The 12636-nt window shown below is 34.6% G+C and overlaps 1 protein-coding gene across 1 annotated transcript in view; it reads left to right on the plus strand.

Annotated features, from left to right (window-relative positions):
• Positions 1-12636, plus strand: part of IGF1R (insulin like growth factor 1 receptor) — a 367206-nt gene that overhangs the window by 352070 nt on the left and 2500 nt on the right. Inside the window, exon 21 of the mRNA XM_051981024.1 lies at positions 6787-6921. Within this exon, the coding sequence (XP_051836984.1) occupies positions 6787-6921 (135 nt within the window). The remainder of the gene's footprint in view (positions 1-6786; positions 6922-12636) is intronic.

Genomic DNA, 12636 nt, shown 5'->3' on the forward strand with positions numbered 1-12636 from the left:
TGAAAACTTAGATTAAAAAAGAGGATCAAGGAAGAGGAAGTGATCAATATGGTAGAAGCCACAGAGGGGCCAAGGAAATGAAGATTGAGAAAAAGCTATTGGATTAGGTAACTAGGAGATAACTGGCATTTTTTGGAGAGAACAGTTTTGGTAGAATGATAAAATGATAATCCAGACTATATGGGGTTTTTAAAAAAAAAAAGAGAGAGTAGAGAAACTGGAGGTACCTGTTTTTATTTTGTTTTGTTTTTGCACAGAATCTAGCTATACAAGGCAGAAGACATTTAGGGTCATTATTAGTGGAGATGGAAAATTCAAGTTATGGTTTTGGGTTGTTTTTTTGTTTTTTCCCCCCAGGATGGGGAAAGGTAAGAGGCATGCTGCAGACAGAGTAAAAATAAGTGGTAGAATGGAAATGATAGAGGAGCCAATCTTAAAGGAGATGACATGAAATGGGTTTGCTTGGTCAAGTAAAAGAGTTCATCTTGGTGAAGAGTAAGATTTCATCATATGAAATGGGTGAAGAAAGTAGCAGAAGGCACCTGATGCGAAATGGGAAATGTAAAGGGGAATGAAGGAGTGTTATATGAATAAGGGAGATAAGGATTCAAGAGAGTGAGTATCAAATTGAATTGGTTTACCAAGGGGTCAAAATGGGGTGGGGAAGAAGGGGGAGAATAGCTAATATAGGAGAGAGAGTTTAGAAGAGAATAGAGAGATGAAAGGATTGGAGTTTGCATGCAGATGAAACGTAGGATTTTTTAAGGAAGACAAAGGGAGAGGCAAAAAGCTAATATAGATGTGTTCAGATAAATGAATTTTGCAATTCTTGAGGGGTAGTATATTTGAGGGTGATGTATAAACAACTTTGTGTGTGTCTAATGTAGGTAAGTCATGGGAAGTGAATAGGTTGAGGAACTGAATGGTTAGGGTTTTTGAGAGTGAGTCATTATGACTGTTGAAATTCTCTAATGTGAGGGGGAGTTCAGAAAAAAAGAAAAAATTAGAAGGCTTGTCCCAAATTCATTGAAGAATGCTAGGGAGTGACCTGGAAATCACTTATACTCTATTTATATAGTTTATACATGTATTTCTATATCTCACTTATACATGTATCTGAAAATGCATTTAATATCACCTTATAGTTATACAAATCTTTACCAATTATGAATTTCCTTCATATGCACTTTCACATTTGATTCCTTCTTTCTTTCCCTTCCTTCCTACTTTCCTCCCTTCCCAAAATTCTTTAATTTATGTTGATACCAGATTCATTCATATAGTCCTTTGTTTTTTATGAAATACTTTTATATGCAGTATCTCATTTTACCAGTATCTCATTTGATCTCTGCAATGACACTTTTGAGGTAACTGAGGCAGCTGATTAACCTACATTCTACAAATGAGGAACTTGCTGTTCACAAAAATTAATACAAATTGGTTAAATGCTATAGTTGGGATGAAGGTCCAGGGTTTTTTGACTCTTCTGTAGTGCCTTTACCACTATGAATTTTGAATTGCTTTTTTTCTTTCTTTTTTTTTTTTTTTTAATATATGAAGTTTATGTATTTTATTATGTTTCCCGTTAGTTCCATCTGTTTTCTTTTTTTTTTCCTTCAGTAGGCATACTTGGTTGCTGACTCATAGGTAGAACAGGACACAAAATATCTTCCTTCTTAATAAAAGTCTCTTAGTATAGTAACTTTGGACAAGGTCAGAGTATTCAAACTGTGCCCTCTTCTTTATACTCTTTTCTCAGTAAGTTTGTAGAGAGGTAGTCAGTTTCTAAAACATAATTGAAGATCTTGGCAAATAGTCGGACATTCTGACATGTCAGCTTCCCAAAGTATCACATGGTTTCTTGGCTTTCTTAGCAAGGGATCTTATTGCTTATGTGTTGTTTACTTCCAACTGTCTGGATGACAACACAGAAGAATCATTTAAATAGTAACCTACATCACTTTTTTAACCTCATGAACCTCCCAGGGCTCAAGCCTGGTTTTTTTTTTTTGTCAGGTGCCTATTAGAAATAGCATTTAATTATGACACAGCAAAACATTGTTATTTCATTGTGAGGTCAGATATTGGAACTGTAGTGAAAGAAGGCTCCTTTCCACTTATCAAATCAATTCCATTTTTAGAAATTAGAGGAGGGAAAAAAGCAAATTGTTTTTATCCTAGTACTACTTAGTTATTTTTGCAAAAAGCAATCATGAAGGGACAGATGTTTACTATCAATTTCCCATTTCACTACTTGGCTAAATAGAATCAGTAAGAAAAATGGAGAAGGAAAATAAATATCAAATACTCTTTAATATTAAATATTAAAGTATTAAAATTCATTTTTTCTGCAGACTTTGAGAAGTAGATTATCAAGATAGGAATTAAAATATCTTATATATGCTGCAACTTTGATTGTAAAGTAAGGTTGCCTTCCCTTGAAGGCATCTAACCTGTCATACTCTTGAATCATTTTAAAATACTCATAACTAAAAAAAATCCCATATGCCCTAATGTTCTTGCATCATGGAGTCACTAAATCAAAAAAGATCCTATGTTCAAAGTGCTTTATAAACCTTGCAAACTCTATAGTTGTCACATATTATTATTGAGTATTAGCATCAAAAGAATTGTGTCAAGTCATGTGCCCAGTACAAAAATCTGTTCTGTAACATCCCTTATAAGAGCAGGTATCGGGCACAGTGGATGGACTATCAGGCTCAGAATCAGAAAAACTCATCTTCCTGAGTTCAACTATGGCCTCAGATACTTATTAGCTAAGTGACCCTGGGGAAGCCACTTCACTCTGTTTGCCTCAGTTGCCTCATCTGTAAAATGAGCCTGAAAAGAAAATGGCGAACACTACAGTATTTTGGCCAAGAAAACCTCAAGTGAGATCCCAAAGAGTAAGACATGATTGAATCACCTGAAGAACCACAAAATATCCCTTATAAGTGAAATCATTTTAATTTTTGAATACTTCCAGTGATGGGAAACTCATTCATTTATGAGTCAGTTCATATCACGTTGGACAGCTCTAGCTGTGACAAAGTTCATTCTTACATTGAGACAATACTTTCTCATAGTTTTTAGCTGCTGTCCTACTTGTTCTGTCCTTTAGAACACAGATGTCAAATCCATCTCCCTTTGGGCAGAACCAGATTAGAAAGTGATCGGGAAATCAATTGAGCAAAATAAATAAAAACATAATACAACATAGGTGATGTTAATTTGTGATTTTCTAAGTCACTGTGGGCTCAGGAGGGATCCTTTCTGTTTGTTTGACCCCATTGCTCTAGAACAACAACAAATCTAGTTTCTATAAGATAACCTTTTTCTATATTACATCCCTTCAAAAATTTGAATATAGTTATGGTCTTTCCTTATGTTTTTTTCTTTGGACTAAAATCCCAGTTCCCTTCAGTTGTTTCTCATATAGCTTGAGTACTAAATTCTGAGCCTCTTTCGAATGCTAAACAACTTCCCAGGGTTTCAATAAAAATAGTGTGCTGAGATTTGGAGAGAATATTATATATATGAATCAGTGCAATAAATATGTATATTTTTGAGTAAGACCTTAAAACATGAGTACATTCATCAAGACTGTTCTCCTACAAAATGGTCTGTTAATACAATTGTGAATTATTTAATATAGTTTATTTCATGCTATTGAATTATTTTCATTTATAAACTTGTTTTAAAGGTTTTTTTTTTTTTTTTTACATTTTATCTGGATAAGAATGATGCATCAATGTACCCTTTAAAAATTTTCCATTTCTAAGAGTCAGTTTACTGCCAATATATATAATATGTAATATCCATCTTTTTTTGTATTTCTGTATGTCAATGTATAAGGCATTGATAATCTTCTTTCCTATTCCTATTTCACCATTTTTCTGTTTCAAGTTATTCTAAATCTAGAAAACCAACATTACATTTTATTGTGGGACCATTCTTATTGTACACAATCCTTATACCTACATAACATGGACACTGAAAATCCTAATACCCACATAACATGGACACTAAACCTGGTTTTGTTTTTATATTTGTGGGAAGGAAGAGGTAGTTTAGCAAGAGATGAAACTGGAGAAAAATCCAAATACCATAATAATAATTTCTCCACATAGATGGATAAATTTAATCTGCAAGAGTGAAATCAATTTAAATTATTCATTAATTTAATGTATGTTCAAAATTTGTATAGTACCTTGCCAAATTTTAAACTGTTCTTAAAAATATCTAATCTGAAAATATAATATACTATCCACATGCTTTTCACTGCTTCAGTTTGTCAACATATGTAAAATCATCTAGTTGAACCTAGGTGTTCTCTCAGCTCTGGCTTAGAGTACTTCTACCTCTAGTACTCTCTGGTGCTTTGACTAGTTATTAAAGCAAAATTATTCTATTTTTCATCTACACAATATCGGTACCAGGTAAGTGCACAATTATTTCCTATAGTATTATTTATTGGACTGGAGCAAGATAATTATAGCCTTCTAGGCACTTTGAGCAATGAAGTAAGATAACTGAACCTACAGAGAAACAGACATTATATATATTTTTTTTTTTGAAAATTGCATTTTTATGGCCTACTGGGTTGATAAATAAAAAAAAAAAAAGTACACAAAGTAGAGAAAATCTTAGGCAATAGGACAGTTTAAAAGAAAAGCTCTGGAGTCCATTTTCTGTGACCAAGATGGGAAGCAGTAAAAATAGAAGATATATCATTCCCTGTATTGTTTGATAGTTCAAACATCACAAACTTACAAGCTTTGGAGACATCACTTACATGCCTTACATATTTAACAATGTAGAGATTCCCATTTCAAAAGTCATAAGAAAAATATCTGCTTGGTCTTCTTAAAGCAGTTGTTTTGATATCTGACTGCATGTACTTATCTAGAAATCTTTTGTAACATAAATACTATTTCACAGTCATTAGAAATTGTAAAGGACTATGGGATGAAATGGGTAAATTCCCCCTCTTCCCTCTCCCCATGAATACTAAGCTTCTATTTAGGTCATACCAATATGTACTTTAAGTATCTATTTATAGCAAAAAAAATTCTTTTCCTGAGATATTTAGGGTTAAGTGACCTGCCCAAGATCACAAAGCTAGGAAATATTAAATATCTGAGACCAGATTTGAATTCAGATTCTCCTGACTTCAGGGCTGGTGCTCTATCCCCTACACCACTTAGTTGCCCCTATACCAAATCTTACTACAAATTCAAAGTTATTTAAGCAACATCTAAAATTTTTCATTTCCAAGAGTCACAAATTTTTATACATATTCTGTAGAATTTTTTGCTGTGCTTGGGGACCAAATTCCAGTATGGAAATAATGTGGCAGGATAATTTCTATTGGCATTATTTTTGTATCTGGCCTGTCTAACCATCCTTTAGCAGTGTAATGATGTCCATCATCCAAGCTAGTAGACATGAATTGAATGTAAAAGTAATGAAGATATATAAAGATTTAATATGAAAAAAATTACAGAGATGTAGAGTATTCCCATATTTGGTTTTACATGACTGATATGCAGAAATATGTATTGTCTTATTATCTCTTTTAATTCTTTATTTGATAGGATTTTTAAACATGAAATTAAGAGTAGGCTTTGTGTGGCATAATTATTGATTTCTCGGTGTGGTTCTTTGTTCTTTGACATGTTTAACAATTCTCCTTGCTTCTCAGATTTGTTACCAATCTTTGTCCTGTCTTGCTCTAGAGTATCTTGAATCTATCTCCTTGTCTATTCCCACTGTCACCGACCTATTTCTCACCCTCCTCACTTATCCCTTGAATTATTGCAATAACCTTTGCTTGTTCCTGCCTCCACTATGTGCTTCCCTCAAACCCAACATTTACATGAATTCTACATAGTCTTCCCAAAATCCAATTCTAATAATGTTATTGACTTGCCTTGTTCAGAACTTTAAATGGTACCCTGTTACCTCCTGAATCAAGTCCCAACTCTTTAGACTAGCATTGAAGAGTTTCCGTGATTCCGTTCCAATCTATCTATTCTGCACAACTTCTACTTCTTTTTTTCCTGTATCTTACATTCTAGCCAAACAAGATTGCTTGATGTCTTTTGCGCATACCTTAAAATTGCCTACCTCCATGTCTGCTTAAATTGTTATCTGTTTCTGGGATACCCCTTTTTCTAGCTGCATCTAATTCCTATCTCTCCTTCATGGCTATCCCTTCTAGGAAAACTTCTCTTAACTTCTCTCCAACTTGCAGCTACATATGAATTGTTTCTCTTTTAAATCCTCATAGTGCTTTTTTTTTTTTTTTTTTTTTTTGACATTTCTCTTATGGAACTTAACATCCTACCTTGTATTGTAGCTTTTATTTGTAGTTGACCTTACCCTAATACTAGAGAGTAATTATGTGTTGAAGTTGGGAACTGTCATTTTTCAACTCAGTGAGAATCTTTATATCCCTTCTAGTCCTTAGCATAATATTTCTCATTCAATAGGAACTCAATGTTTTTTAAACTGAATTCCCTTAGGCCAGATTATAATAGAAAATTACTTCCCTAAATATTACACTCTGCGAAGTTAAGGCCAGATCATCATTATAGTTATCACAAACTATTGGGATTCGATCTTTTTTCCTTTATTTGCAATGGCCTCTACAGCCAAACTTTGTTCTACTCAAAAGTAGATAAAATGTTGGGAGGGGAACTTTTATAAAGAGCTTAGTTCCTATTTAAAAAAACAACAGACTTGCTCATTCGACTTTTAAATGTTTTTTCTTTGTTATTTTAGGTCCTTTGGTGTTGTCCTCTGGGAGATTGCAACATTAGCAGAGCAGCCCTATCAGGGCATGTCTAATGAACAAGTTCTCCGGTTTGTTATGGAGGGTGGCCTTCTAGAGAAACCAGACAACTGCCCCGATATGCTGTATGTATTTCCTGGGCCTCTTAGTTTTCTTCTTTGTATTCTCTGACACCTCCTTCCATTAGTAATGAGGAATCAAAATTCAGAGAAGCAAATCTGATTGTGAGCAGTGTTATACAGGCTTTTAGATTGGTGGCTGGCTGTTGGGGTTTTACCCCTAAAGAACCACATTTGATGAAACTTCTGCCTTTAGGAATATCTTTGGTTTTTCCTCATGTCTTATTTTATTTAGCTTTATGCTTGGTATATATTCAAGGTTGGCAGCATTTGTTATTTTGTTCGGGTGAAGCCCACCCATGAAATATTTTGACCAATCTTTCTTACTCCTTCCCACCTTCAAAATCCAGCCTACACACATACCTGCACACACATGCATGCATATACAAGGACAGTGAATATCTACATTTCATCACTATAAAGTAACTTTAAGCAACCCTTTGCAGTCACTGGCTTTTGTTAAAGAGCACAACTGTGGAAGGCAAGCAGAAAGAAGATGTGACCTTTGGTGTCAGGAATTTTTAGTGTCTCAGGCAGATGAAAAACACATCAATTCTTTACCTTGGGCAGTTCCAACATATTGCTGCAACTAAGACTTTTCTCAGTGAGGTAAATATTTTCCCCCTTTCTGTTTAAAAAAAAGCGTGAACCATATGACTAATATTATCACTCAAACTTCATTTTAGTGAACTGTGTGGAACTGAAACATGCTTTAACTTAGCTTTAAGTCCCTCTGTACACAATCCTTGGCATGCACAGTCTCAGTTAATTTTAGGCACTTAATATTATGATATTCTCAAACTGTCTTTCTGGAAAGAAAAACCTACAACTTGTTGTTTTGAAATTTGTTTGAGGCTGATAATGGGCATATGATTCCTTATGGTCTTCAGCTGCTGAGCATTCTTGTGAAAAGAGCTTTTCTGGCTAGAGGTCTTGCTCTGGTGTCAGATGACAATGTTGTTTTGTGACTTGAGGGAGGTAGGAGCTGGGAAAAATGGGAGGTGGTGGGTACTGAGGGGTGGGGCAGCACTGTAGCCTTGTGACTTCCCATCTCTTTTCTTTGCACAAGATGAGAAAGAGGATGACAAAAAGTCCTTCATACACAGTAGTGGTTTTTTTCCTCCCTTTTCTTATTTTGTACTTAAATTTAAAATAAATTTTAAAACATAAAAACAGAAGTCCTTCAGTTACATTAGACACATAAAGACAAGTGTAGAAATAGAAAATGGAATGATCTGGTTGCTCATATTCTAGCAAAAATCTTCTTTGTAGAGTTTCTAGATGGTATTCTGAAAAACATGAATGAATGAAGTCTGCTCATAAGTATTAGAGATTGTGCATTAATTTAAAAACAAAAATTTAAACGATAAGGATTCATTCTGAAAAGCATATTGGGAAGATTTTGATGTCCATCTTCACTGGTGTCCTCTTTGGAGAGGCTTCTGAGAACAGAAGTTTTGTTGACAGACCTTCATTTTTGTTTCTGAAAGCTGTTTCCACTAGGAAAAAAAAAAAAACAAAAAAACACCACAAATCCATTGCCTTGTCTATAGATTGAAATTGTGTTGGGATTTAAAGGATAAGCTTGAAGCACAGATACTTTTTTTGTAAAAGTTATCTCAAAAGAACAATGTTAAATGGTGAGCTGATTCTTGTAGCACTGTGGCTATTGATGTTAAGAATTTACATAACATTTTTGTGTTTATTTAGTATACTGGATAGGTACCCTTTGAAATTTGGTTCATTTATTATATCCTTTAAACAGTTATCATGAATGCAAAAAGCATAGGGTGAAAGAACGTTGACAAGCATCAACTAGACCCTTCATAAGACACATTTCTTTAATAAAGTAAAGCTTAGACCTGCATTATAAATATAGTCTGTTTAGTATACAGGGACAAGCACCAACATTGTGAGATATATATGTCAGGCTTTGCTTTACATTGTGTTTCTCAGAACCCAGATCTGCAGAATCCTTTCCAGTTCTCCTAAATATATCCTACTCATCCTGAGCATATTAATAAAAATTACTTGGGGGATACTTTTCAATTAATTTGAACAAAATGTCATCAGAATATAAAGGTCAGGGATTTTAAAACTTTTCTGTATAATGGGCCCTTTTAGCAGTTTGGGAAAAGCTATCAACTCTTTCTCAGATTTGTTTTTAAATGCATAAAATAATATCCATAGGATGCTCAAGGAAATTGATTATATTGAAAGAATTCTGTCAAAATGCCTATGTTTGTTTGTTTCTTAGTTCATTTCCCCAAGTTTAAGAACTCTCGTTAAAGCTATGATGTTTATTGTTAGAGTTGGTAGAATCTTGGGGAAACATTTAAAAAAGAGCCCAAGCAAACAGGTGTGAGTTTTGTCTTGGAGAGGAGGAGTGGCTTTGGGCAGGATATTTCTCTTTTGTGTCTTCTCTTGTGATTCATGTAAAATTTTGTCTATAAGATATTTGTGGGACTTGTAAAGTTGATCCACCCACAGATGAATGGTATTTTAATATTCATTTAAGATGCCTGGGAATCTGAGCCCACCTGCTATGGGAAAATCAATACACTTCCTGTTCCCAGCATAATGTAACAGGAAAATTGAGGAGAGGTAGCCTTTAGATGTTACAAGTTTAATTCAGTTATATGTTTTTATTTTGCAGCCCAAAAGTTCTCTGGAAAATTCCTCTCCCTTCTCGATGCATAACAAAATAAGAGGGAGACATTTTAGTTTTATAGGCAAAATACCTCTCTTGTCCTCAGATTCAGCAAAGGAAAATATTGTCTAGCAGACTAGTCCTTCAGGTACAAAGAATTGGGAATTGGCTCAAAACAGAAGGAGAATATTTTAAAACCAGATAACTGCCCCCAAAGTCCTGCGCCATCTATACACATACTCTCTCACCTCTATGGCATGAAACTCTTACACACACACACACACACACACACACACACAGTGTTCCAGACACCTCAATGTACTGTATTAAAACTTTACTAGCCAATAATGCACTTAGACTTTTGGGACAGCCTTTATAAGTCTAGTTTCTTGTGAATGGCAGTCTTCTGTATGTAAAAATTAAAGGAGTTTGTACTAACCTCTCAATAGACCTGAAACAAAATAATCCAAGAGTGTCTGGACTGCCTTATTTTTCAGTTTGCAAAATATAATAGACACAGTCCTCCCTTCTCCCTCCCTCCCCCCCACTCTTGTTGATTAAAAGCCATACATTGTTGAAGATGGTTGGCTGATTCTGCTAGGATTCAAAGTATTTGAATAGATATCAAACTTTAAATAAATTGATGCTTCCTGGCTGTTTTAACACTTGGATAAAATTTCCCCATGGTAAACACAACATCCTAAAACCATTAACTTGCTTACTCTACATTGGAGTATTTAAGTTAGATCAAGTGTTTAGGGTAGCACGGTTAGGGAATAATGCAGGACAATAGTTTCATGGCCTGGAATTTCTTTTTTGAAACATGAAGTCCCTATGAAAATGTGCAGGGGTGACTCTAATGAGGTTGCTTTTTTGGAGACATAAAAGCAGACACATAAGCATCTTCTTTCCATGTTCTGCTTTGTAGGGAACCTTGTTGTCCTATGTGTTGTGTCCACCAACCATTCTCATCAGGTCTGATTGAAGCTTCTTGCTTATATTTAAAAGAAGAATGCTTTGATCCTTAAGCTCTCCATATGTGTCTTAGCTTGCTAACTCTCCTACATGGATTTTGACTTGTCCATTTTATGATTCCTGCTGAAGTGCAAAGAGTAGAAACAAGTTTGTCAAAGAAATACCTCTCCCTTCTCTCCCCCCCTACTTTTTTTTTTTTTTTTTAATAAAGAATAGAGCAGTATATAGTAGTAGTAAGCTATTACTCGTTTTCTTTTAGCCTGGTTGTAATGCCTAAGGATTATCCAGTTTGCCAGATGTCCCTAATAGTTCTGGTTAATTATGGTCTCAGTCATATGCAGAATATAGTTAAATAATGAAACTTAACAGACCAGGATTTTTTAATAAGAACTTTTTAACCACACTATTTTCTTTGCTATAGTTTTCTTATGGCTTAAACCAAACATTACTTAAAGGATATGTTATAGCTTCAACTTTAGTTTTAACACTTCATCTCTAATTAATCCACTATCCCCCCTTAAAGCAAAACAAAAAACTCTTAACCAATGTTTTTAAAGGAAGAGATGTTTGCTTGTTTATTTTTTGAATACTCTTGACACTAGAGTGTATTGAAAAGTTTTCTTGTTGAGGTGGTGTAAACACAGTTTTGAATCCTGCAGATTAAAAAACAATAACAACAACAAAAAAAACACCCAACAACCCAAAAAACCCAACTTCCTTTTATGGGAAGCACGAGAAGGTTTTTGAATCTGGAATGGTTTAAAAGAAGCATCACATGGCCTTGTTTGTGCTGATGTCACATGCATTACTCTACTGTTTTGTGGTATCTCCCAAGCATTGCCCCCAGGCCACAGGGCTCTGAGCCAGGGAATATCGAGTTCTTGGCCCCAGCTGATGCTTCTATTCAGGGACATACCAGTCAACTAGAGAAGCATAGCCATGAAGTCACAGAAATGGATTTTATATATTTATGTCAAGAGTTTTTATTTCTATATATGTGGTTTTCTCCGCCTGCCCTTGGGAAATGGTGGAGCAAGAAAAGAGAAGTGAAGATGGGAAGATAGATTTCTTAGATCCTTTATAGAAAGAGGTTGATTGAACCATAAATGCTGAATGTGTGTCAGTAAATTCAAAACTTTTACCCTGCTTATGATTATAGAGGAAGTCAAGAGGCTTCTAGGATTGGTTTTTTTTTTTTTTTTTTTTTGGGCGGTGGGGCGGGAAGCATAGTTCTTGGGTTTGCAAATAAACTGCCTATTAGGAACAAAAGATTTAGGGCTAGAAAGAACCTTAGAGGTAATTTGGCCTTGTCCCCTTGTTTTCAAGTTACAGCAAGATGACTTGCTTAAGGTCACAGAGATTTCAAACATCAAATTTTAGATTTGAACTCGTCTTTTAACTCTGAATCCAGCTCTCTGTTCTACCATATCACTAGTACCTGAAAAATATTCTTGCTTTAAATTGTATATAAACAGTTCTACACTTCTAGAATACTAGAGAATTCTATTTCTCTCTTATGTATTCATAGGCAAGTAATTACAGATATTTTGACAGCATGATATGAAAAAGCTTTCTGTTTACACTCCTTCTAAACCCCAAACCCTAACTACTCCACCCTGGATACATTGCCCCTACAACACAAATTCAACTGATAGCATTCTCTAATAGATCTTTATATTCTTTCTGATCACATAGCAGGATTTCCTCTTTCCACAGCAAGCATTTACATGGAAAAGCATCTACAGCGTCTAGTCTATCACCTCACTCTTTTGTCTCTTTCTTGGGTGGGGAAGGTTCACTGTTTGTGGTTGAAGATTTAGCTTCTCCAGCTCTAAGTCCAAAAGCTCAAATGGAAGAAGAGCTAAAGCTATTTGTTAATTATAGCTTAAATAACCTTATTTTTCATGAAATTGATTAATCAGGTAATTGGGAAGAATAGAGAATAAATATACAAGGAGAAATTTTTAAAGCCTTCTGTTGTTATAGGCTCTTGTTAAAGGAGGAAATTGTTTTGGGCTATCTAGCAATCTCATTTTTTAAGATCTCCAAGGAATATATTTTTTCCTTTTTTTTTTTTTTTCTTTTTGCAGCATAAT

Source organism: Antechinus flavipes, chromosome 2 (genome assembly GCF_016432865.1).
Source record: "Antechinus flavipes isolate AdamAnt ecotype Samford, QLD, Australia chromosome 2, AdamAnt_v2, whole genome shotgun sequence".
Taxonomy (NCBI): Eukaryota; Metazoa; Chordata; class Mammalia; order Dasyuromorphia; family Dasyuridae; genus Antechinus; species Antechinus flavipes.